This window comes from Mustela nivalis (genome assembly GCF_964662115.1).
Source record: "Mustela nivalis genome assembly, chromosome: X".
In the NCBI taxonomy this organism is placed as follows: Eukaryota; Metazoa; Chordata; class Mammalia; order Carnivora; family Mustelidae; genus Mustela; species Mustela nivalis.
In genome coordinates, this window is record NC_139040.1 from 71241482 (window position 1) to 71268927 (window position 27446).

Sequence of the window (27446 nt, forward strand, 5' to 3'; positions counted from 1 at the left end):
CCTCATCTCCAACTACACACACTTTTCATCTAAAATCAGTTACTGTGCCCAAGCCACACTAAATTTTATTTTATGTTTTTTATGTTTTTTTTAATTTTTTATTAACATAAATGTTTTATTAGCCCCAGGGGTACAGGTCTGTGAATTGCCAGGTTTACACACTTCCGAGCACTCACCATAGCACATACCCTCCCCAATGTCCATAACCCCACCATCTTCTCCCTACCCCCCTACCCCCAGCAATCCTCAGTTTGTTTTGTAAGATTAAGAGTCTCTTATGATTTGTCTCCCTCCTGATCCCATCTTGTTTCATTTATTCTTTTCCTACTCCCCAAACCCCCATGCTGTCTCTCAACTTCCTTATATCAGAGAGATCATATGATAATTGTCTTTCTCTGATTGACTTATTTCACTAAGCATAATACCCTCTAGTTCCATCCATGTCTTTGAAAATGGCAAGACTTTGTTTCCTTTGAAGGCTGTGTAGTATTCCATTGTATATATGTACACCACATCTTGTTATCCATTCGTCTGTTGAGGGACATCTAGGTTCCTTCCATAGTTTGGCTATTGTGTACAGTTGCTATAAACATTTGGGTGCACGTGCCCCTTTGGATCACTACATTTGTATCTTTAGGGTAAATACCCAGTAGTGTAATTACTGGGTTGTAGGGTAGCTCTATTTTCAACTTTTTGAGAAACCTCCATGCTGTTTTCCAGAGTGGCTGCACCAATTTGCATTCCCACCAACAGTGTAGGAGGATTCCCCTTTCTCCACATCCTTGTCAGCATCTGTCATTTCCTGATTTGTGAATTTAAGCCATTCTGACTGGTGTCAGGTGGTATCTCATTGTGGTTTTGATTTGCATTTCCCTGATGCCAAGTGATGTGGAACACTTTTTCATGTGTCTATTGGCCATCTGGATGTCTTTGCAGAAATGTCTGTTCATGTCCTCTGCCCATTTCTTGATTGGATTCTTTGTTCTTTCAGTGTTGAGTTTGCTAAGCTCTTTATAGATTTTGGATACTAGCCCTTTATCTGATATGTCGTTTACAAATACCTTCTTGCATTCTGTCTTTTGGTTTTGTTGACTGTTTCCTTTGCTGTGCAAAAGCTTTTGATCTTGATGAAGTCCCAATAGTTCATTTTTGCCCTTGCTTCCCTTGCCTTTGGCGATGTTCCTAGGAAGAAGTTGCTGCAGCTGAGGTCAAAGAGGATGCTGCCTGTGTTCTCCTCAAGAATTTTGATGGATTCCTTTCTCACATTGAGGTCCTTCATCCATCTTGAGTCTATTTTCATGTGTGGTATAAGGAAATGGTCCAATTTCATTTTTCTGCATGTGGCTGTCCAATTTTCTCACATCATTTGTTGAAGAGACTGTCTCTTTTCCATTGGACATGCTTTCTTGCTTTGTCAAAGATTAGTTGACCATAGAGTTGAGGGTCTATTTCTGGGCTCTCTATTCTGTTCCATTGATCTATATGTCTGTTTTTGTGCCAGTACCATGCTGTCTTGATAATGACAGCTTTGTAATAAAGCTTGAAGTCTGGAATTGTGGTGCCACCAACATTGGATTTCTTTTTCAACATTCTTCTGGCTATTCAAGGTCTTTTCTGGTTCCATATAAATTTTAGAATTCTTTGTTCCATTCCTTTGACAAAAATGGGTGGGATTTTGATAGAGATCGTATTAAACGTGTAGATTGCATAGACATTTTCACAATATTTGTTCTTCCAATCTGTGAGCATGGAACATTTTTCCATTTCTTTGTGTCTTCCTCAATTTCTTTCATGAGTACTTTATAGTTTTCTGAGATAGATTCTTAGCCTCTTTGGTTAGGTTTATTCCTAGATATCTCAACCATTCCTAGGTAGGTTTTGGGTGCAATTGTAAATGGGATTGACTCCTTAATTTCTCTTTCTTCTGTCTTGTTGTTAGTGTAAAGAAATGCAACTGATTTCTGTGCATTGGTTTTATATCCTTACACTTTACTGAATTCCTGCATGAGTTCTAGAAGTTTCGAAGTGTAGTCTTTTGGGTTTTCCACATATAGTATCATATTATCTGCAACGAGTGATAGTTTGACTTCTTTGCCAATTTGGATGCCTTTAATTTCTTTTTGTTGTCTGATTGCTGAGGCTAGGACTTCTAGTACTATGTTGAATAGCAGTGGTGATGGACATCCTTGCCGTGTTCCTGACCTTAGAGCAAAAGCTCTCAGTTTTTCTCCATTGAAAATGATATTTGCGGTGGGTTTTTCAGAGATGGCTTTGATGATATTCAGCTATGTAGCCTCTATCCCTACTCTTTGCACAGTTTTAATCAGGAAAGGATGTTGTACTTTGTTGGATGCTTTTTCAGAATCTATTGAGAGTATTATATGGTTCTTGTTCTTTCTTTTATTAATGTGTCATATTGATTTTCGGATGAACCAACCTTGCAGCCCTGGAATAAATCCCACTTGGTCGTGATGAATAATCCTTTTAATTTAGTGTTGGAGCCTATTGGCTAGTATTTTGGTGAGAATTTTCACATCTGTGTTCCTCAAGGATATTGGTCTGTAATTCTCTTTTTTGATGGGATCTTTGTCTGGTTTTGGGATCAAGGTAACGTTGGCCTCATAAAATGAGTATGGAAGTTTTCCTTCCATTTCTATTTTTTGGAACAGTTTCAGGAGAATAGGAATTAGTTCTTCTTGATATGTTTGGTATAATTCCCCTGGAAGCTCTCTGGCCCTGGGCTCTTGTTTGATTGGAGATTTTTGATGACTGCTTCAATCTCCTTACTGTTTATGGGTTTCTTCAGGTTTTCTATTTCTTCCTGGCTCAGTTGTGGCAGTTTATATGTCTCTAGGAATGCATCCATTTCTTCCAGATTGTCACATTTGCTGGTGTATAGTTGCTCATAATATGTTCATATAATTGTTTGTATTTCTTCTGTGTTGGTTTTGATCTCTCCTCTTTCTTTCATAATTTTATTTATTGGGGTCCTTTCTCTTTTCCTTTGGATAAGTCTGACCAGGGGTTTATCAATCTTATTAATTCTTTCAAAGAACCACTTCCAAGTTTCATTGATTTGTTCTATTGTTCTTCTGGTTTCTATTTCATTGATTTATGCTCTTTATTATTTCTCTTCTCCTGCTGGGTTTAGACTTTCTTTGTTGTACTTCCTCCAGATCCTTTAGGTGTAGGGTTAGGTTGTGTATTTGAGACCTTTCTTGTTTCTTGACAAAGGCTTGTATTGCTATGTATTTTACTCTCAGGACTGCCTTTGCTGTGACACACAGATTTTGAACTGTTGTGTTTTCATTATCATTTGTTTTCATGAATTTTTTCAATTCTTTAATTTCCTGGTTGACCCATTCATTCTTTAGAGGGATGCTCTTTAGTCTCCATGTATTTGGGTTCTTTCTAATTTTCCTCTTGTAATTGAGATCTAGCTTCAGAGCACTATGGTCTGAAAATATACAGAGAATGGTCCCAATCTTTTGATACCAGTTGAGACCTGATTTATGACCCAGGATGTGATCTATTCTGGAGAATGTTCCATGCGTACTAGAGAAGAGTGTGTATTCTGTTGCTTTGGGATGGAATGTTCTGAATATATCTGTGATGTCCATCTGGTCCAGTGTGTCATTTAAGACCTTTATTTCCTTGTTGATCTTTTGCTTAGATGATCTGTCCTTTCAGTGAGGGGAGTGTTAATCTCACCTACTATTACTGTATTATTGTTGATGTGTTTCTTTGATTTTGTTATTAATTGGTTTATATAGTTGTTTGCTCCTATGTTAGGGGCATAGATATTTAAAATTGTTAGATCTTCTTGCTGGACCAACCCCTTGAGTACGATATAGTGTCCTTCCTCATCTCTTATTATAGTCTTTGTCTTAAAATCTACTTTATCCGATATAAGGATTGCCATCCCAGGTTTCCTTTGATGTCCATTAGCATGGTAAATTGTTTTCCACCCTCTCACTTTAAAACTGGAGGTGTCCTCGGGTCTAAAGTGAGTTTCTTGTAGACTGCATATTGATTTTTTTAATCCATTCTGATACCCTGTGTCTTTTGATTGGGGCATTTAGCCCATTTACATTCAGGGTAACTATTGAGAGATATGAATTTAGTGCCACTGTATTGCCTGTAAGGTGACTATTATTGCATATTGTCTCTGTTCCTTTCTGGTCTACTACTTTTAGGCTCTCTCACTTGGAGGACCCACTTCAATATTTCCTGTAGAGCTGGTTTGGTCTTTACAAATTCTTTTAGGTTTTGTTTGTCCTGGAAGCTTTTTATCCCTCCCTCTATTTTCAATGGTAGCCTAGCTGGATATAGTATTCTTGGCTGCATGTTTTTCTCGTTTAGTTCTCTGAATATATCATGCCAGTTCTCTCTGGCCTGCCAGGTCTCTGTGGATAAGTTTGCTGCCAATCTAATATTTTTAACATTTTTTGTTACAAACTTCTTGTCCCTGGCTGCTTTTAGGATTTTCTCTTTGTCACTAAGACTTGTAAATTTTACTATTAGATGACAGGTGTGTACCTATTCTTATTGATTTTTAGGGGGGTTCTCTGCACCTCCTGGATTTTGATGCTTGTTCCCTTTGCCATTTTAGGGAAATTCTCTACAATAATTTGCTCCAATATACCTTCTGAACCCCTCTCTCTTTCTTCTTCTTCTAGAACCCCAATTATTTTAATGTTGTTTCGTCTTATGGTATCACTTATCTCACGAATTCTTCCCTCATGGTCTCGTAGTTTTTTGTCTCTCTTTTGTTCAGCTTCTTTATTCTCTGTCATTTGTTCTTCTATATCACTAATTCTCTCTTCTGCCCCATTTATCCTGGCAGTAAGAGCCTCCATTTTTTATTGCACCACATTAATGGTTTTTTGATTTCTGCTTGGTTAGATTTTAGTTCTTTTATTTCTCCAGAAAGTGCTTTTATTTCTCCAGACAGGTATTCTCTAATATCTTCCATGCCTTTTTCAAGCCCAGCTAACACCTTGAGAATCATTATTCTGAACTCTAGATCTGACATATTACCAATGTCCATATTGATTTGGTCTCTAGCCTTCGGTACTGCCTCTTGCTCTTTTTCTTTTGTAGTGAGTTTTTAGTCTTCTCATTTTATCCAAGTAAGAATATATGAAGGAGAGAATAAAATACTAAAAGGGTGGCATATACCGCAGTAAAATGTGCTTTATCCAAATAAGAAGAGAATTCAAATCATGGGGGGAAGAAAGACGGTAAAAAGAAGTTCAGGAGGGGCGCCTGGGTGGCTCAGCAGGCTAAAGCCTCTGCCTTTGGCTCAGGTCATGATCCCAGGGTCCTGGGCTCGAGCTCCACTTCAGGCTCTCTGCTTGGTGGGGAGCTGCCCGCCCCGCCTGTCTCTCTGCCTACTTGTGATCTCTGTCTGTCAAATAAATAAATAAAATCTTTTAAAAAAAGAAGTTCAGGGGAAAAAATTGAGAAAATATAAAAAATATATATTAGACTAGTGAATAGAACAGAGTCACCCACTTAATTTTGGAGTATTTTGGTCTCTTAGAAGAAACTACCTCTCAAAATTTTAAAGAATGAATATATATATGTATACACACACACACACCCACACACACACAAGAAGGGTAAACACGATGAAGAGATGGAATATGACTATAAATATGAAAATTTTAAAAAAATTTCTAAAAAAGGAGTTAAGATAAGTTGGTTTGGAGAATAAAGAAAAAGAAAGTGGAGAGAATTTGCTCAGGCTGGATACTAGAGCAAAGCCCTGTGCTACATTTATGGTATATTTTGATCTATTAGAAGTTGTATCCCAAATTTTTTTAAGAAGAAAAACCCTATGTGTATACAAAAAATAAATTTAGATACAATGAAGTATAAAATAGGACTATAATAATGAAGGATCAAAAAGATTTTTTTCATGAAAGGTATTGTTAAGGTAAATTAGTTAAAAAAGGTAAAAAAGGAAAGAGTAAAAGTTAAAAAACTTTTAGCATAAGAAAAAAATAAAATGAAAAAAATTAATTAACTTTGGAAGACTAAAGAATCATGGGGAGAAAGCCATGAATTCCATGCTTTGCCTTCTCCTCCTCTCGGATTTTGCTGTTCACCTTGGTAAGTGAACTTGGTCTTGGCTGGATTTCTTGCTGATCTTCTGGGGTAGGGGCCTGTTGTGGTGATTCTCAAGTGTCTTTGCCCGAGTCTGAATTGCACCACCTTTACCAGGGGCCAGGCTAAGTAATCTGCTGGGGTTCAGTTTTGGGAGTTTTTGTTCCATGAACGTTTTCCGTAGTGCTATGGAAGATGGGAATGAAAATGGTGGCCTCCCAATCTCTGGCCTGAAGAAGCTGAGAGCTCGGAGCCCCACTCCTCAATGTGCCCTCCGAGAAAGCACCCAGTCACTCCCATCTCCCTGGCCACCGGCCATGCTCTGAGCTCACCCGGCCTGTGACCAAGTGTCACTGTCTTTGGCACACAGCCCTATCTGGTGTCTCCAAACCCAGCAGATCCCTGCAGTCGTCCAGGGGGGTCTCCCCAGATCTTGTGGGATCCCTGCTCAAAGAGCAGTGGTCTGACTGTGTGATGGATCACAGTTTAAGGTAACCCCCCAGTTGAGAGCTCACTCCTTGGCTCTGTCTCTGTAGCCGGCTTCCCCCCTCTAATACTTGCAAGCTCTGTGACACTCAGACTCTGCCAATCTTTCTGTGACCCCATGGGACCTGCGACCACGCTGTTGCTGTGTGGGTTTCACCCTGGCTTAGCCTCTGGAGTGATGTCCCTCAGTGGAGCAGACTTTTGAAAGTTCTGATTTTGTGCTCCATTGCTCCACCACTTGCCAGGATCTTGCCCCTACCCCCATAGTCTATCTTCTTGTCGCTTTGGATTCACTTCTCCAGAGGTCCTACCTTTGAGAAAGTGGTTGATTTTCTGTTTCAAGAATTGCTGCTCTTCTTCTCTTTACTCCTGTTGGATTTGTAGGTGTTCGGAATCGTTTGATAAAATATCTAGCTGATCTCCTCCTTCCTGATGTCACCTCAGCCTGCTACTCCTCTGCCATCTTCCAATTATCCCGATTAGGTGATTTTGAGGCTCTGATCACATTTTTTATTATTTTCAATTAAATTAAAATTTTTTAATTTTATATTTTTAAAAATATTTTTATATTTTATTTTATTTTATATAAAAATAATTTCATTTTAGTTTTTCAGTATTCCAAGATTCTTTTTATGTACCACAGGCAGTGCTCCATGCAATTCATGCCCTCCTTAATACTCACAGCCAGGCTCACCCACCCCCACCCCCCGCCCTCTAAAATCCTGTTTGTTTCTCGGAGTATACAGTCTCTTATGGTTGGTCTCTCTCCCTCCAATTTCCCCCACTTCACTTTTCTTTTCCTTCTCCTAATGCCCTCTGTGTTATTCCTTGTTTCACAAGTAAGTGAAACCGTATGATAATTGGCTTTCTCTGCTTGACTTACTTCACTCAGCATAATCTTGGGTGAACCATGATCTTTCACTCCTCCAAATTGTTCTGTCTGAAATTCACTTTCCTACTTTTCTACCTATTGCATTACTTCAAGGCCCAGTTCAAATGGTACCTCTTTTACAAAAACTTCTTAAGCTCCTGCAGACAGAATTAGCAGGTCCTCCTCATAGCACTTATTTGCATGATTCTACTTGTATTATAGTAACTATTATTTTTCTCCTGCTGCACTAGTATGTTACATCTCGAAGATTCTTCCTACCACTTATCCACACATAGAAGAGAGGCCCCTCCATTGGCTACTTGCCTATTTGTGAGCCCTCCCTGTCAGTCCTGATCCATTCCCAGTTTTCTGCAGTTTCTGAAGCTGTTCTATGTGTTTTCCTGTGGAAATTGATGGCTGGTTAAAGAAAGAGAATGATACTAAATTCTTATTATCTATAGTGGAATAAACTCTCTTCAAGAAGAGTGGACTCTGGAAACAGACTTCAGACTTTGAAAACTGGTTCTGCCGCATTAGTTTTGTGACATTGAGCTTGTATCAGTCTTAGATTCCTTATCTGTAAAATGAGACTAAGGGTTCACTACTTTGTAGAGCAGTTTTGAAGATAATGGTGAGATAATCTTTGTGAAGCACTTAGAACAGGACTTGGTGCAGATAAAGTGCTCAAATAATGGTATCTGTTACCATCATCATCACTATCATTATTATCATCACCATTTTCTCATTTTGTCAATAATAATTCAGCATATTCCAGAACCTAGAATTAGTTTCCCTTGGCAGAAGGTCTTATTCAGAGTCCCCATTGCTGCTATCATTCCATCTCCTATTTCCTTGAGTCAGGAAATGATCCTTTCTCATGTGGAAAGTAGTGACCTCTCTGAGACTGTATATGTGGATCATCTTTATGAGATTGGACTTCCCTAAATGTACTGAGATGGTAACAATGCTGTTATGGCCTGTAGGGAACAGCCAACCCCTGTGGTGTCTTCTGAAGTAGAGCAGGGATAAAATTTCCTAGGGCCTTTCTACTAGAAGAAAGTATTCATGTAACTGAGGTTTAGGGCCTAAAAATATTTAGGCACATGAGAGAAAAAATTCATGTCACTGTTCCCTTCATTGTTCTGAGAGGGTAAATGTGGTTAGGGTTACTCCTAAATGCTAGAGCTTTGCAAGCTACCTCAGGCTTAAGGCATGTCTAGTTGCATGTAATCTAGTTAACATGGCTCCTTTGTGCTTATGTCCTTACTATTATTTGTGATCCTTTAGTGAATTTTTGCTTGAATGTTCTATTCTTACAGCAATTGTGCTAGAATTAATAAAAGCAGGACTATATACCTACCTTGGTACAGAGTAGGGAAACTATAGAGGGAATCCTTTGGGCCCTGATCCCTATAATGGTGGCAGCACTGATTGGTCACAGGTTCTCAAGGAGAAGAAAGTTCTCTGGGGGAGAAAGTCTTTGCAGCAAATCTTAGCCCTTCCTTCCCACATAAAATCTCTTGCTTCACTGCCCTTTTAGAGCATAATAGCATAAATAATAGCTAACAATTATAGAGTGTTTATTATGTCCCAGGCACTGAAGTAAGTATACAATCTCATGTAACCCTCACTACAACCTCATAAAGTAGTTACTATTATTACTTCCACTTTACTGAGGAGAAAACTTGAGGTATAGAGAGATTATGAATTTGCTTAAGGTCCTACAGTTGATAAAAAGCATAACTGAGATTAAAACCTGGCTATCTGACTCCAAAGCCTGCATTTCTTTTAACATTTTACTATGAAGAGTTTCAAACATAAACCAAAGTTAAAAAAAAAAGTATAATGTACTCCCCATGTGCCTACCACCCAGCTTCAACATTTACCACCCATATGCCCATTCTTATTTCATCTGTACTCCTACCCATATCCCCAGCCAAGACATCATGTATGTATTTCATCCATAAATTTTTCAGTATATATCTCTAAAAGATAAGGACTTTTTGAAACCAAAATTAAAATACCATCATCATACCTGAAAGAAAATAAAACAAAACAAACAGTAATTCCTTAAGAGTGCTATCTAGTCAATGTTCAAATTCTCCATATTTTTTTAAAATCAGGATCCAAAAAGATATATGTATTACAACTGCTCAACATGTTTCTCAAGTCTCATTTAGCTAACAAGAACCTCTATTCTTAACCACTGCACTCTAATCTAGGTTTTCTATTATGAAGAAATGTGACAGTTTCCTTACAGCAGTTCTCAATCAGGGATTAACAGCTTTAAGGGACTCTATGAATCTCTTTAAATTAAAATTAGTTTTTAAAATTTTTCATGTATTTGTGTGGGTTAATTTGGCTGTTATTAAAGTCTCAAAGTCTTAAGTAAGACTCATAACAACGGTAAAGTAGATACTATTGTCACAGAAAATTGTGGACCACAAAAGCTAAGGGAGGAACATAAAGTGGCTAGTTGGAGGTTTCTTCATGAGGGTGGAGAATGAAGTTAAATTCTGTTGTTTAACTTTAAATTTGAGAGATTTTAACAAATTACTTTTGAGAGAAATAGAAATAGTTAAGGATTGACTAATGTCTCCTAAAAAGATCAGGGTTATACTTGGGGACTCTTAAGACCCATCCATCCATCTATGTCTATCATCTATCTATTTATTTATAAATAATCTTATTTTATTTTTTCAGTGTTCCAAGATTCATTGTTTATGTTCCACACCCAGTACTCCATGCAATACGTGTTCTCCTTAATACCCACCTGGTTCCCCCATCCCCTCATCCTTCTCCCCTTTAAACCCTCAATTTGGGGGCATCTGGGTGCCTCAGTGGGTTAAAGTCTCTGCCTTTGGCTCAGGTCATGATCTCAGGGTCCTGGGATCAAGCCCCACATCGGGCTCTCTGCTCAGTGGAGAGCCTGCTTCTCCTCTGTATCTGCCTGCTGCTCTACCTACTTGTGATGTCAAATAAATAAATAAAATCTTTAAAAAAAACCCTCAACTTGTTTATCAGAGTCCACAGTCTCTCATGGTTCATCTACCCCCTTCATTTTCCCCTTCCTTCTCCTAATGTCCTCCGTGTTATTCTTTATGCTCCACAAGTAAGTGAAACCGTATGATAATTGACTTTCTCTGCTTGACTTATTTTACTCAGCATAATCTCCTCCAGTCCCATCCATGTTGATACAAAAGTTGGGTATTCATCCTTTCTGATGGCTGAGTCATATTCCATTGCATATATGGACCACATCTTCTTTATCCATGTTGAAGGACATCTTGGCTCTTTCCACAGTTTAGCAATTGTGGTTATTGCTGCTATGAACATTGGGGTACATATGGCCCTTCTTCTCACTAAATTACATATCCCTTGGAATAAAGCATCTTGGTATATTAGGATTTTACTAAGTTGTGGTGAAAATCAAACTCTCATCTTGTAATGAATTCCCTATTTGATGGGATCTGTGACTCCACATGGGTTGGGGTAGGTAGAGACTGATTATGCAAGTTATCAGTGATTTGTCCCACAATAATAACTCCATTGAGTATGTGTAAAATTCTTTGATATTATATATACATTTATAAAAATGAAATGGCAATAAAGTTAGCATTAATCTTCCCTCTTTGCACCACCTTTTCCTAGATGAAATCCAACATCAAACACCCAATGGTATTATCACCAGCAGTATAGAACCCCCGAGGCTACCACAATACCCCAAATTGCCTATTCAGAGGAGTGGGGAATCTGACACTGGGAGGAAGTCTCCAAGCAACTGGTCTGTTTCAGACGGCAAGTTGGAGTCCTGTCCTGAAGTGGATGTAGGGAAGCTGGTGTTTAGGCTGCAGGATGGTGGGACCAAGTCCATACCAAAGGCCACCAATGGACCTGTACCAGGCACTGGGCCCACAAAAGTCCCCTCTTTCCACATAAAGAGACCAGCTCCTCGGCCCCTGGCTCACCATAAGGAGGGTAAGTGCTTGAGAATTCCATTGGAATCAGAATTGAAACCAGCAATTTTGCATCTTAAGATCTTTCTGAGGTTGGAGATAATTAAATAGGAATCTAGTTCCAATTTACTGTCACTAATATTGGAATTGTGGGTAAGAACATAAAAACCATTCACAATAATCACTGGAGTGTAAAGCTAATGAGGGTGGGGATTTGGGACCTGCTTTATTTACTTCTTTATCCCAAGTACTTAGAACAATGTTTGACTGTCACAAGGTAAGCACTAATTGTTTGTAAAATAAATTAATAATAATAATATTTTTATCAATGTTATTATTGCTGTTGTTGCCATTGAATATCTACTGTATCCCTGGCACTGTACTAGATATTGACAAATTATTTCTGATCCTTCACCTTACTGTGAAGAACACATTACTCTTTTTCTTTCCTACTAGAAAACTGAGGATCCTAGAGCTAAATGACTTGCCAAAGGTTCACAGTTACTAACTGGCAGAGCTGGAATCTCAGTCTTACCAAGTGTGGCAGGTACCAAAGCCTGTGTTATTTCCAATAATTCAGAACTATCAATTCATATAAGAAGCTTTGAAATTCATGAACTAGTGGTTTCTCATTCTCACTTTTCAGATTAGTCAAAATACAGACAAACGGGCACAACTTCTGCAAAACTCTGGACTTTCTAAATTACAAATCCAAGATGTGGCTGACTTTGGTAAATTTAATTCGAGACTCATGTTTGGAGGTTGGGGGCTAATCCAGAGGGTATCTGGAGGGTGGTACATAATTCCATGAAGCTAATATGATATAATGGACAGAATATGGACTTTGATATCACAAAAGCTCAGACCCAAATTGTGACTCTTACTTTCTAGCTAGATGACCTTCTAAAAATGTGCCTTGATTTTTATCCTGTCTTGTTCCAGAAAGGATTTAAGGCTTTCACAATATAGAAAATATAAGAACTTAAAAATAGTAAGAATAATTTATTCAACAAGTATTTATAGAGTACTTGCTGTTTGTCTAGCCCCATTCTTGGTATTGAGGACATAAGAATGAATAAGACATAAGGTCCCTACTCTCTTGAGACTTATATCGGAGCTTAGCAAACTATGACCTTAACTGAAAAATATCAAAAGAAAAATAATATGTCATGACACATGAAAATTATATGAAATTCAAATTTCTGTGCCCATCAACAGATGCACACCAATTCATTTACATATTGTGTAAAGCTACTTTCACACTAAAACAGCAGAATTGTGTAGTAGCAACAGAGATCTTATTGCCCACAAGTCCTAAAATATTAGCTATCTGATACTTTACAGAAAATGTTTGCTGACTTCTGCCTTAGATTCTAGAGAGTGCAGGTGAGAAAAAATGAAGCCAAGAGAGGGGAAAAATGGTAGGATAGTAGGGATATGGAAAGAATGAAGTTAGTCCACAAAATGTTTGTTGTGAAGCCTTACACACTTGCCAGAACAGTGTCACAGATTTGGCTCCAAACTTTCTAGAGAAAATGAAAAGAGAAAGAACTTAATAGTCATATAAATCCATGGTCTTGAGGTAATAATAAGCAAGTTGTTCAAAGAAACACAACTCATCCATTTTTGAAGCCAAAGAATACTTCTAAAAAGCATTTTATCTCAAGGATTATTGCATATGGGCTGATGACATTGTCTCTGGTCACAATTCAGTAAAATCTATTCTATGAGAGTCTGATAAGATTTCCACTAAGTAACTGACTATGAATTCTTTGGCTTGACCCAGTGATGCGTCTGTCTGTATGATTAATGGTTATTTACGATCTGTGCACCTTGGTTTCTATATCTGTTAATAGGATTAACAGCTCATCCCACAGAACTATTGCTAAGGTTAAAAGAAATAACAAAATATCTGTCATATAACCAATATTCAAAATATGTTATTAATTCCCTTTCTCTGCCCTTCCTCTTCCTAAGATTTTTCTATTCAGGAAAATAGCCAACTAGAACTGGACTTCTATGTAGACACAGTTTCAAATTATAGGTCATGTGTTGACCTTCACATCAATCTGTTACAGAGTTGGGTAACTCAAATTATATTCATCACAGTGAAGTTTGTCTTGCCTGCTGCCAAGCCTTGAGGTCAGCCAGATCCTATAAGTTTAGCACACACAGTAACTTAGCCCTCTTTCTTCCATCATCTACTGCGAAGTTAAATTCCAGATGCATTCCCCTTTCCCCTTTCTCCACAGTCCTGCTCCAGACTTCTGGCAGCAAGTAACAGTTTCAGTTAATGTAAGTACTGATCTTACTGTCCAGTATCAGCCAGAATATCTAAATTTGGGCCATATAATTGCCTGCTTTTGCTTTATATCTTAAATCAGTCAGCAACAGACTAGTGTGATGCAGCTTTTCTCAAAGCGCCATGCCTCCAGCCTTAGCTACAGAAGACAGAACTGAGGTAGTGGTTCTGGCCTTGGTGGAAAATCAGGCAAACTTCTGCCTCCTTTTTTTTTCAAGCTTTTATTTAAATTCTAGTTAGTTAACATACAGTGTAACATTCATTTTAGGAGTAGCATTTAGTGATTCATCATTCACATATAATACCTAGTGCTCATCACAAGTGCCCTCCATAATATCCATTACCCATTTAGCCCATATCCCCCACACACCTGCCCTGCAGCAACCATAGTTGAGAGTCTCTTTTATGGTTTGCCTCTCTATTTCCCCCTATGTTCATCTGCCTTGTTTCTTAAATTCCACATATGACTGAAATTCTATGGTACTTGTTTTTCTCTGACTTATTTCACTTAGCCTAATATGCGCTAGATCTACCCACATCATTGAAATGGCAGGATTTCAGGTTTTTTATTTATTTATTTATTTATTTATTTATTCTTAAAGATTTTACTTATTTATTTGACAGAGAGAGATCACAAGTAGGCAGAGAGGCAGGCAGAGAGAGAGAAGAGAGAGGAGGAAACAGGCTCCCTGCTGAGCAGAGAGCCCAATGCAGGGCTCGATCCCAGGATTCTGAGATCATGACCTGAGCCGAAGGCAGTGGCTTAACCCACTGAGCCACCCAGGCACCCAGGATTTCAGTTTTTTTGATAGTTGAGTAATATTCCATTATATATATATATATACCATGACTTTTTTCCATTCATCGGTCAATAGACATAGATATTTGGGATCTTTCCATAATTTGGCAACTATATATAATGCTGCTATAACAATCAATACCCTAGAGGAGAACACAGGTAGAAACCTCTTGGACATTGGCCATAGCAACTTCTTACTAGATAAGTCTCTGTAGTTGCCTCTTTGAAGTTTGCTCACTACTCACCTCTTTCTTCCTCCCTTCCTCCCCATTTTGGCTGTCACTCCAGTGATAGATTCCAGGTATCAGAACAAATATCAGTTAAGAAAATGCTATAAAAGACTGTCCTGACATATAACTGGTAGTTGTTATCTCCCCAAGTGCTGGCCAGCAGCCTAAATGACAGTCAGAGGGAAGGAACTGCCACCTGAGCTGACCCACTCTGCACCTTCCAGTTGTCACTCTATTTCAGCTCTTTTTTTTTTTTTTCAAAAGGCCCTCCTCACTACATGGCAATTTGCTTGCTCAAGGTCAAGAGAAGACTCTTTAATTTCCAATCTCTTCCGATAAGGAAGGGTCTTTATTTTTATTTTATTTTATTTTTTATTTTTGTAAAGATTTTTATTTATTTATTTGACAGAGAGAGGTTACAAGTAGGCAGAGAGGCAGGCAGAGAGGGAGAGGAGGAAGCAGGCTCCCTGCTGAGCAGAGAGCCCGACGCGGGACTCGATCCCAGGACCCTGAGATCATGACCTGAGCCGAAGGCAGCGGCTTAACCCACTGAGCCACCCAGGTGCCCTCAGCTCTTTTTATTCAGAGCTTTACCTACATGTCAAGAGCCAGTGCAAGGCCTCATTGCTTTAGTGATCCAACTGTGCCACTGTCTTGTCTTCCATCTCCATCCTTTGTCTCATTCCAACATTTGAGTGGTCTTGATATTCTTTACATTTTTCCTCAGCAATTAAAAATAGCAAACACAAGCTGTGTGTTAAATCACATTGTTCTATGGCAGTTGGCTTAAAATAAAATCAAAATTGTTTGCTGTTATAATTTTGTCAAGGACTTTTTTCTGTTCCAGACATAGAACTGCATACTTTCTCTTTTTCTATTTTATCTAATTATGAGAAACCTATGAGATAGACTCTTTTTTCTTCATTTCACATTTATTTCCCCATTAAGGAACAACTGAGGCTTAGAGAAGTGAAACAACTTTCCAGCATCACCAACGTTGTAAGATAGGAGGACAGAGCTTGAACTTTGGCTTCTTGAGTATCACATTTTTATTTCTTAAACATCTTTATCTACCTTCTCCTTTATATTGTCTAAGAAGCATTAGCTGTTAAGAGAGAAAAATTATACAAGCCAATATCCTATCCTCTCTTGATATCACTGCTTCTAACCAGGCTTGGCTTTGAAGAGGACTTTTCTCTAGTTTCTACAAAGGGACTTAGGACTTTCCTTTTGAGAATAAGGTGGGGAAGATATCTATTTACCTGCATTTGTTCATGTATTCCAGCATAGTGCTATGCAATGGGAGAGAAAGAGATGAAAGGCCATGCATGGTCTCTGCCCTCCAGAGGTTCATGGCGAGGCTGGCATGTAAGCAACCAGTCCCAATCCAGTATGACCCATGTTCTGATGGGGGTGAGAATTAATTCCTGTTGGAGTATGGGGCAAGGAGCCCTTCACTGTGCCTTAGGTTCTGAGATAAAAGTGAAGGATATAACTACACTGGAAACCTATAATATATGTGCTTAGGAGCACTTCTTGGCTCTTTCTTCTGCCTTGACTAGAGAGAAAAGACTGCATTCTGATGGTGTCATTATGATGGTGTGTTCTAGGATTTGGAGAAAGCATGCTTGTAAGGCCTTGCTCAGCCACAGGGCCATGAATTCTCCACTATGGTAACTATTTCAATGAGTAGCATTTGCATCTGCTCCAGAGGTATTAGAAACAGACTTGTTCTTGAAATAATTGGCTGTGCTGGCCATTATTCACATTTGGTTGTTTGAATTCATTGTGCTTTAAAATCTGCTGCATTTGGTTTTAATTCTCTGCCTTTCCTAGAGCCTAACCCCCAAGTGATCCAAAAGAGTAATTAGTGGCTACAGGAGTAGAGAGGCTTTCAGGTGAGCATGGCAGAATTTCCTAGAAAGTAAGAGATGATTCTAGAAAATTGGAAGAATGTACAAGTAGAAATAACCACTCCTTATCATGCTGTTAGGTTGGGTGTAGATGAATATAAGAAAAGATCGGAGAAAGTTGCTTAAAGTGATTTCTTAGTACCTCTTGAGGTAAGAAATCAATAAGTGCTAAGATTGGCTATGGTCATTTTACAGAGAATGGGGAGAGAGAGAAGAGTCTGGGCTGGAGAGGGAGGTCAAATTTGTAGTAAAAGTCATGTTGTGGACCAAATTGAAAAGGAAATTAAGGGGATGTACAGTTTGTTAGAGAGATCATAGGCTCAGAAGGCTTAGTGAAGTCTCAGATTTGACAGGCTTCAGAGTTTCCCAGATATGATTTTGATTCCTAGCTCTGCCTCAGAGGTGTGGGACTTTTGGCAAGCCACAACCTCTCTAAGTCTTAGTATTATTTATAAAATGAAGATAATAATTATGCCCATGAGATTATTGCAACAGTGGAATAAGGTATCAATGTGCTTAGCACATAATGAGTACTCAGTAAGTGGTAGCAGTTGATTTGCTTTTACAGGAAGCTAAATACTAGCTACATAATCTTAGGTAAACTTAACTTCTTTCAGCCAGTTTTATTAACTGTAAATGGGAACAAGGGCTACATTGTAGGAAACATTTTTGTGGGTAAAAATTAAGATTATGTATAGAAAACATTTATACAATAATACAATAGAAGTTCAAAAAGTGATGTTACTGGATGGGTAACAATTTCTCAGGAAATGGCAGCCATAGAAGATGGTACATGTTTACTCTTTTGTATTTAGGAGCCTATGGGAAGCCTCAAGCCTCAAGCATAGATGTCATCAAAGAACTCAGAGCTACTCTTTCCACCCTTGAACTTTTTCTGACCTTGCCAAACACTGAGAAAGAGGAGGGCCATTGTTGAAGGGAAGGGACAAGGAAGGATTTTTAGCCATCCCTCAAGGTCCACTTCAAGTCCTATTCCTTCCATGAAGCCTTCTGCCCCAGGGAACTCTACCTTACCTCATTTCTTCTGACATTCAAGTTTGACCCTTTAATGTGGATGCTGAGTTACAGTATTCACACTTATTTCCCAAATGTATGACTTCATTGTCTAATTCTGTTTTAAGCCCCTGGAGGGCAAGGTCTATGTCATATCACTAAGACTGGGCACAAAAGCCCTCAAGAAACACAACATATTGAAAACCTTTCAATTTAGGTTTCAGAATAGCCCTGAAGTTTGGCTATATCATGTTTGTATGTGTCAAAGATGTCACAAGTGGGAACTTAAAAAAGAAAACCTCTTTATGTTGTCCTTCTATTGGACTGAAGTACATCATTTTTTTACTCAATATTTATTGAATATCAGTTATGTGCAAAGCAATTTACTTGGGCTTTTAGTGACTACAGAAATGGATCTTGTCATCAGGTTGCTTCCATTATAATATGGAACATAGAGACACCAAAACAAAGAGCACTGATTCAAAGTACAAGATGATTAGCACCTTAGGAGTCAGAGAAAAGAATTTGGAGCATCTTAGTCTTGGAGCACTTAAGCTGAATCTTAACAGATGTAAATTTAGGCATGTGGGAATAGGGTAAAGGGAACCTGGGGAAAATATGATCAATTGTGAAACAGGTATATGGAACAACAAATAATACTGTTTGTGTGGACTGTAGGATATGTGAAGAGAAATAGTGGAAAGGCAAATCACAAAGATCAGTTGAAGTCAAGTGGAAGAGGATAGTGACTTCCAGGTTAAAAATGATTGAGTTTATTCTGCAGGCAACAGGGAACTATAGAGTCTAAATCTAAATAATCTATTTTTGAAGAGATTTTCTTCAGGCTGGTTAAGTACATGATCAGAACTGGCTTCTAAAGTATGCCAAAACAGCATTTAAAAGTCAGCAGGGAGAGATATAGATAGGTCTATAGACTTATATCATGAACCCACTGATCTATGAGACAGTCCAAATCCACATTTCACAGGTATTGAAGTGATCTTGTCACGGTCATACAACAAGTTAGTTTTAGTATTAAAACTGGAATCTAGCTCTCTTGACTCCCAGTTACATTACTCTTCCACCTCTGCCTCCTCATTGTGGTTTTACTGTGGCAAATTAGAGTTAAGAGAGAATAACACTGGAGTCTTTCAACCAAGAAACCCCTTTGCTGTGACTTCAAACTTTGACTTGTAATGAATCATCAGTGAAGAGACTAATGTTTGTTTTCTAAGGCCTTGGTTTGATGTCCATTTGGATTTGGCTGTAAGTTGGAAAGAAATGGGATTCATATTTAAGGAGGCATCATCTGGCTCTCTTATAAAGAAGAGCAGTCACACTAAGATGGACCCATGTTTGGGTAGAAGTGTTTTCTGACTCTGACTACAGCACATACTTCCTGCCCAACACCCCCTCCACTATCCAGTTGAAATGAAACAGCATTATCAGCTCTGATCATTTTGATCTGCAGTGACAAAATTAGTGTCATGTGTCCTGGTGGTTCCTAACTCTGGCTACACAGAGCATCACCTGGGGAACTTTTTTTGTTTTTCTTTTTTTTTTTTTAAGATTTATTTATTTATTTATTTTAGAGAAAGAGAGTGGGGGGGGGTGGGGCAGAGGGAGAGAGTACCTCATGCAGCCCAGTGCAGAGTCCGATACAGGGCTTGATCTCACAACCCAGAGATCACATACTGAGCTGAAACCAAGAGTTAGATGCTCAACCAACTATATCACCCAGGCATTCCACCTGAGGAGCTTTTAAACATACCCATACCCAAGTCATTACCCTAATAAATTAAACTAGGATCTCTGGGGATTGGGTTCAGATACTATATGATTTTAATGTTCCCAATGTATAGCCAAGGTTGAAAACCACTGGTACTTAGGTCTACATGGACTTCAGAAATCAGATGTATCTGAATCTATTGCCAATTATCTATGAAGTTACTTCTTATCTGTGTCTCTGTTTTCACAACTGCAGAATAGGACACTTTCTACCTTGGAAGTTTATGACCTATGTTTAAGGAGAATATATGCATAAAATACTGAGTATAGTATCCCAATATCTAGAACAGAGCAAGTGTTCAATAAAAAATAGCTAAAATTTTTACCAGTTATGTTATCACCATTACTATTATTTTTACCATTTATAATTTTTATATGATTAATAATAACAAAACAGCAGGCACTAGGGAAAACAGCGGATGCAGGAACAAGAGATAGGGCTTTCAACCCTTACTCTATCACTTACCTAACTATGTGACTTGAATTACTTCATCTTTCTCAACCTAAGTTTTGTTCTCTATGAAATGAAGAAGATAAGACCCACTGCTTTTTCCCTCCCATGCTTATTGTGAACATCAAATAGTTATCTGGAAGACTGGTTTGAACAGTATAAAGTGTGTTAGAAAAATCAGATTATCATTATAATTTTGGTCATTTTTTAGCTGCAATTCTGTGTACCTAGCCTGGTGCTAGGGGGAATGGCATGTTCAGAAATAAAAGATACAGTCTAGATGGGGAGACAGAATTTGTATGTGTATAAACAAATTCTTCCATTAGAGGTATTACATTGTATTATCGTTGTCTTTTTTCATATCTGTCACCCTCACCAGAATGGCTGGCTAGCTGGAGGAATTAAAAAAACCCACAAGGCAATATATAAGTACTTCATGAGTGTTACCTGAAATGTTCAGCGGGGTGAAATCGGAGCTGTTTTGAGGGATGCTTATAGTACAGATAAGACAAGAGAGCTGGGGCATATATCAGGCAGGAAGCAAAGCAGAGTCTAACACTTACTTATCCCTACTATATGCTAGGAAGTCTCATTAGGCACATTTAGTCCTTACGATCACCTGATGGTGAGACGTTATTATACTCACTTTGCAAATGAAGACATCAATGGTCAAAAAGGGGAAATAACTGCCCAGAGTCCACTAACTTGGAAGCAGCAGCTCAATACCTCAAAATCAGGTCTACTCAACTCTAAACTTTCAGTATTTTCCACTATACCATAATGGCTCACCTAGAAGTAAGAATCAAGGGTTTGCAGGATGCTTGGGTGGCTCAGTTAGTTAAGCATCTGCCTATGGCTTAGGTCATGATCCCAGAGGCCTGGAGTGGAGTCCTGAATTGGACTCCCAGCTCAGTGCAGGGTCTGTTTCTCCTTCTGCCTCTGCCCTCTCGCCTGCTTATGTTCTTTGTCTCTTTGCTCTCTTTCTCAAATAAATAAATAATATCTTTAAAAAAAAAAAAGAAAGAAAGAATCAAGGGCTTGCTTTGACGGGACAATTAGGAGACCAGTTAGAATAGAGTAGAGCTGGAAGATAAAGTCCATATTTGCTGCCTGGGATTTTAACTTAGGAGCAGCTCATAGAGGGCCTTGAATATATATTAAGGAATTTGAACTTCATCCTATACATTTTATAGCTACTGTATGACGTTTAAGAAGAAAAACAATGTTAAAATACTTAGGGTAAACCTTATAACAATATTATATGGATTAAAGTTTTTTTTTATATTTACCTTAAAACTCTATAGAAGAAAACTTGAAAATATAGACATACTAAACAAAAAAAAATCAAGAAATATAAAAATCTACCAACAATATTCTTCTTCTTTATTTTTTAGATTTTTTTTAAGGTTTTATTTATTATTTTGACAGACAGAGATCAGAAGCAGGCAGAGAGGCAGGTAGGGAGAGAAAGGGAGGAAGCAGGCTCCCTGCTGAGCAGAGAGCCTGATGCAGGGCTCAATCTCAGGACCCTGAGATCATGACCTGAGCCGAAGGCAGAGACTTAACCCACTGAACTACCCAGGCGCCCCTCTATTTTTTAGTTTTTATCTAAATTCCAGTTAGTTAACATAGAGTGTAATATTAGTATCAGGTGAACAGTTTAGTGATTCAACACTTAAAACATTCTACTAATCACAAATGCACTCCTTAATCCCCAACACCTAGTTATCCACCCACTCCCCATGTCCCCTCTGGTAATCATCAGTTTGTTCTCTATAGTTAAGAGTATGTTTCTTGGTGTGCAACTCACATTTTTTCCCCTATGATCATTTTTTTTGTTCTTAAATTCCACATTTTAGTGAAATCATGGTATTTGCCTTTCTCTGACAGATTTATTTTGCTTATATGGTACTCTGTAGCTCCATTCACATCATTGAAAATAGCAAGATTTCATTCTTTATAATGGATGAGTCATATTCCATTGTGTGTATGTATGTGTATATATAAAGATATATATACACACAATATTGAATGCATATGTACACAAATATATTTCATTGTGTCTATATATACATAATATATACAATATTCCACTATGTGTGTATATATATATATACATATATATAAAAGCCCTCTCCTCGTCACAAGTGCACAACCTAATCCCCATCACCTACTTAACATATTTCCCCACCCATCTCTCCTCTGACAGACATCGTTTGGTCTCTGTAAATTAAAAAACTGTTTCCTGTTTTCCTCTTTTTTCTCCTACTCATAATCATTTGTTTTGTTTCTTAAATTTCTTGAAATTATATGGTATTTTTCTTGCACTGACTCATGTATTTCACTTAGCATAATACTTTCTGCCTCCATTCAAGTAGTTGCATATAGCAAGATTTCATTCTTTGTAAGAGCTGAGTAATAATGCTGCTGTGGGGGAGATGGGTGTGTATATGGGTGTATGATATGTCTATATCACCTCTTCTTTATCCATTTATCAGTCAGAAGTGGGCTGTTTCCATATTTTGACTATTGTGTATAATGTCGCTTATAAACATCAAGGTGCAGGAATCCCTTTGAATTAGTATTCTTGTACTGTTACAGTAGATACCTAGCACTGCAATTGCTGGATAATAGTGAAGTTCTATTTTTACCTTTTCTTTATTTAAATTCTTACAAAATTTCATTTCATTTAATTTTTTTATCATCTAATTTTTCCTCTTATGTTAGTCACCATAAGTACATCATTAGTTTTTTAAAATTATTTTTATTAACATATAATATATTATTTGCTCCAGGGTATTTTTACCCTTTTAAAAGCAACCTCCATACTGTTTTCCAGCATGTCTAAACCAGTTTGCATTCCCACCAACAGTGCACGAGGGTTCCCCTTTCTCCACATCTTCACCAACAACTGCTGTTTCTTGTGTTGTTGATTTCAGCCATTCTGACATACGTGAGATGGTATCTCATTGTAGTTTTGATTTCCGTTTCCTTGATGAGTGATGTTGAGCATCTTTTCATGTGCCTGTTGGCCATCTGGATGTCTTCTTTAGAAAAATGACTATTCATGTCTTCTGCCCATTTTTTAACTGGATTATTTGTTTTGGGGGTGTTGAGTTTTACAAGTTCTTTATTCACATTGGATACTAACCCTCAATATGATATGTCATTTGCTAATATCTTCTCCCATTTTGTAGGTTGCCTTTCAGTTTTGTTGATTGTCTCCTTCACTGTGCAGAAACCTTTTATCTTGATGAATTCCCCAAATTTATTTTTGTTTTTGTTTCCCTTGCCTCAGGAGACATATCTAGTAAGAAGTTGCTATGGCCAATGTCAAAGGGGTTACTGCTTGTGTTCTCCTCTAGAGTCTTAATGCTTTGCCGTATTAGGTCACTAAGGTCTTTCATCCATTTTGAACATATTTTTGTGTATGGTGTAAGAAAGTCATCTGCTTTCGCCCTTTTGCATGTTGCTCTCCACTTCTCCCAACACCAGTTGTTGAGGAGACTGTCTTTTCCACATCAAATATTCTTTCCTGCTTTATCAAAGATTAATTGACCATATAGTTATGATTCATTTCTGAGATTTCTATTCTGTTCCACTGATCTATGTGTCTATTTCTGTGCCAGTACCATACTGTTTTGATCACTACAGATTTGTAATATATCTCGAAGTCCAGAATTGTGGTGCTACCAGCTTGGCTTTTCTTTTTCAAGATTACTTCGGCTATTTGGGGTCTTTTGTGGTTCCACACAAATTTTAGGATTGGTTATTCTAGCTCTGTGAAAAATGCTGTTGTTATTTTGATAGGGATTGCATTAAACATGTAGATAGCTTTGGGCAATATAGATTTTTCATGGTATTTTTTCTTCCAATCCATGAGCATAGGATCTTTTTCCATTTCTTTGTGTCATCCTCAATTTCTTTCATCAGTGTTTTGTAGTTTTCAGAGTACAGATCTTTTACCTCTTTGGTTAGGTTTCTTCCTGGGTATCTTACAGGTTTTGGTGCAACTGTAAATGGAATCAATTCCTTGATTTCTCTTTCTTCTGCCTCATTGCTAGTGTATAGAAGTGCAACTGACTTCTGTGCATTGAATTTATATCCCGCCACTGTGCTGAATTCCTGTATGAGTTCTAGCAACTCTGGGGTGGAGCCTTTTGAATTTTCTATATCGAGTGTCATGTCATCTGCAAATAGTGAATGTTTCACTTCTTCCTGGTGATCTGGATGCCTTTTATTTCTTTTTGCTGTATGCTTCCTGTGGCTGGGCCTTCCAGTGCTATGTTAAATAACAGTGGTGAGAGAAGACATCCGTTGTCTTGTTCCTGACCATAGAGGCAAAGCTCAGTTTTTCCCCATAGGGATGATATTAGCAATGGGCTTTTCATAAATGGCCTTCATTACACTGAGGTATCTTAGAGGGTCCCTCTAACCCTACTTTGTTGAGGGTTTTTATCATGAATGGATGTTGCACATTGTCACATTTTTTCCCTGCATCTATTGAAAGGATCATATGGTTCTTTTCCTTTCTTTTGTTAATGTGGCATATCCCGTAGATTGATTGTTGAATAGTGAGCCACGCTTGCAGCCCAGGAATACATCCCAGTTGATCCTGGTGAATGATTCTTTTAATGTACTGTTGGATTTGGTTTGCTAGTATTTTATTGAGAATTTTTGCAACCATATTCATCAGGAATGTTGGCCTCTTGTTCTCTTGTTTAATGGAGTCTTCATCTGGTTTTGGTATCAGGGTAATGCTGGCCTCAGAGAATGAATTTAGAAGTTTTTCTTCCTTTTCTATTTTTTGGAATAGGCATTAACTGTTCTTTAAATGTTTGGTAGAATTCCCCTGGGAAGCCATCTGGCCCTGGACTTTTATTTGTTGGGAGACTCTTGATTGCTGATTCAATTTCTTTGCTGGTTTTCAGTTTGCTGAAGCATTCTATATCTTCCCGTTTCACTTTTGGTCATTTATATGTTGGGAATATAAATGTATCTATTCAGGAATGTATCAGTTTCTCCCAGGCTGTCCACTTTGCTAGCATATAGTTTTTCACAATATTCTAATTGCTTGCACATCCATGGTTTTGGTTATTTCTCCTTCTCATTTGTGATATTATTTATTTTGGTCCTTTCTCTTTTCTTTTTTGGTTAAGTATGGCTAGAGGTTTATCAACTTTATTTACTTTTTTTCAAATAAACAGTTCGTGCTTTCATTGATCTGGGTTTTTTTTTTCAAATATTTTCTTTTTTTTAAAATATTTAGTTGATAGAGAGACAGTGAGAGAGAACATGAGAGGTGTGAAGGTCAGAGGGAGAAGGGGACTCCCCTTGGAGCTGGGAGCCCGATGTGGGGCCATATTCCAGGACTCCAGGATCATGACCTGAGCTGAAGGCATTTGCTTAACCAACTGAGCCACACAGGTGCCTCTAAAATATTTTCCTTTTAAAAAAATTTACTTTAATTTTTTTCAGTGTTCCAAAATTCATCTTATATGTACCACACCCAGTGCTCCATGCAATACGTGCCCTCTATAGTACCCACCAGGAGGCTTACCCCCTACCTGCTCCCCTCCAAAACCCTCAGTTTCTTTCTCAGAGTCCACAGTCACTGATGGTTTTTCTCTCCCTCCTATTTCCCCCAACTCACTTCTCCTCTCCATCTCCCAATATCCTCCATGCTATTCCTTATGCTCCACAAGTAAGTGAAACCATATGATAATTGGCTCTCTCTGCTTGACGTATTTCACTCAGTCCTGTCCATGTTGATACAAAAGTTGGGTATTCATTCTTTCTGATGGAGGCATACTACTCCATTGTATATATGGGCAATATCTTCTTTATCCATTTGTCTGTTGTAGGGCAGTTTGGCGAATGTGGCCACTGCTGCTATGAACATTGGACCTCCTTTTCACTACACCCGTGTCTTCGGTGTTAAATACCAAGTAGGGCAAATGCAGGGTCATAGGGTAGCTCTACTTTTAATTTCTTTTTTTTAAAGATATTATTTATTTATTTGACAGAGATCACAAGAAGGCAGAGAGGCAGGCAGAGAAAGAGGGAGAAGCAGGCTCCCTGCTGAGCAGAGAGCCCGATGCGGGGCTTGATCCCAGAACCCTGGTATCATGATCTGAGCTGAAGGCAGAGGCTTAACCCACTAAGTCACCCAGATGCCCCTACTTTTAATTTCTTAATGAATCTCTACCCTGTTTTCCAAAGTAGCTGCACTGACTTCATTCCCAACAACAGTGTAAGAGGGTTCCCCTCTCTCCACATCCACTGCAACATTAGTTGTTTACTGTCTTGTTGATTTTGGCCACACTGACTGGTATAAAGTGTTATCTCAATGTGGTTTTTTTTCTTTTTTTTAATTTATTTTTTATTTTCAGCATAACAGTATTCATTATTTTTGCACCACACCCAGTGCTCCATGCAATCCATGCCCTCTATAATACCCACCACCTGGTACCCCGACCTCCCACCCCACGCCCCTTCAAAACCCTCAGATTGTTTTTCAGAGTCAATGTGGTTTTGATTTGAATCTCCTTGATGGCTAATGATGATGAACATTTTTTTCATACTTCTGTTAGCCACTTGTATGCCTTCTTTGGAGAAGTGTCTGTTCATGTCTTCTGCCTATTTTAGACATGATTATCTGTTTTGTGTGTGTTGAGTTTGAGGAGTTCTTTATAGATCTTGGATATCAGCCCTTTGTCTGTAGTGTCATTTGCAAATATCTTCTCCCATTCCGTGGGTTACCTCTTTGTTTTGTTGACTGTTTCCTTTGCTGTGCAGAAGTTTTTGATCTTGATGAAGTCACAAAAGTTCCTTTTCACTTTTGATTCCTTTGTCTTTGGAGACATATCTTGAAAGAAGTTGCTGTGACCGATGTCAAAGAGGTTACTGCCTATGTTCTCCTCTAGGATTCTGATGGATGCCTGCCTCACGTTGAGATTTTTTACCAATTTTGAGTTTATATTTGTATCTTGTTGATCACAGCTTTGTAGTAAAGCTTGAAATCAGGAAACGTGATGCCCCAAATTTTGTTTTTATTTTTCAACATTTCCTTAGTAATTCAGGGTCTCTTCAGGATCCATACAAATTTTAGGATTGTTTGTTCCAGCTCTTTGAAAAATGCCGGTAAAATTTTAATCAGAAGGGCATTGAAAGTATAGATTGCTCTAGGCAGTATAGACATTTTAACAATGTTTATTCTTCTAATCCATGAGCATGGAGTACTCTTTTTGTGTCTTCTTCAATTTCTTTCATGAGTGTTCTGTAGTTCTTCTAGTAAAGATCCTGTACCTCTTTGGTTAGGTTTATTCCCAGGTATCTTTTGGTTCTTAGTGCTATAGTAAATGGAATTGATTCTCTAATTTCCCTTTCTGTATTTTCATTGTTAGTGTATAAGAAAGCCACTGATTTCTGTACATTGATTTTGTATCCTGCCACATCACTGAATTGCTGTATGAGTTCTAGTAGTTTGGGGGTGGAGTCTTTTGGGTTTTCCATATAAAATATC

At 38.1% G+C, this 27446-nt stretch overlaps 1 protein-coding gene across 13 annotated transcripts in view; it reads left to right on the plus strand.

Moving 5' to 3' along the window:
• Positions 1 to 27446, plus strand: part of OPHN1 (oligophrenin 1) — a 559221-nt gene that overhangs the window by 489021 nt on the left and 42754 nt on the right. For all 13 annotated transcript variants that reach the window (XM_082716849.1, XM_082716844.1, XM_082716848.1 and 10 more), the window contains one exon: positions 11120 to 11446. In XM_082716849.1, coding sequence (XP_082572975.1) covers positions 11120 to 11446 — 327 coding nt within the window. The remainder of the gene's footprint in view (positions 1 to 11119; positions 11447 to 27446) is intronic.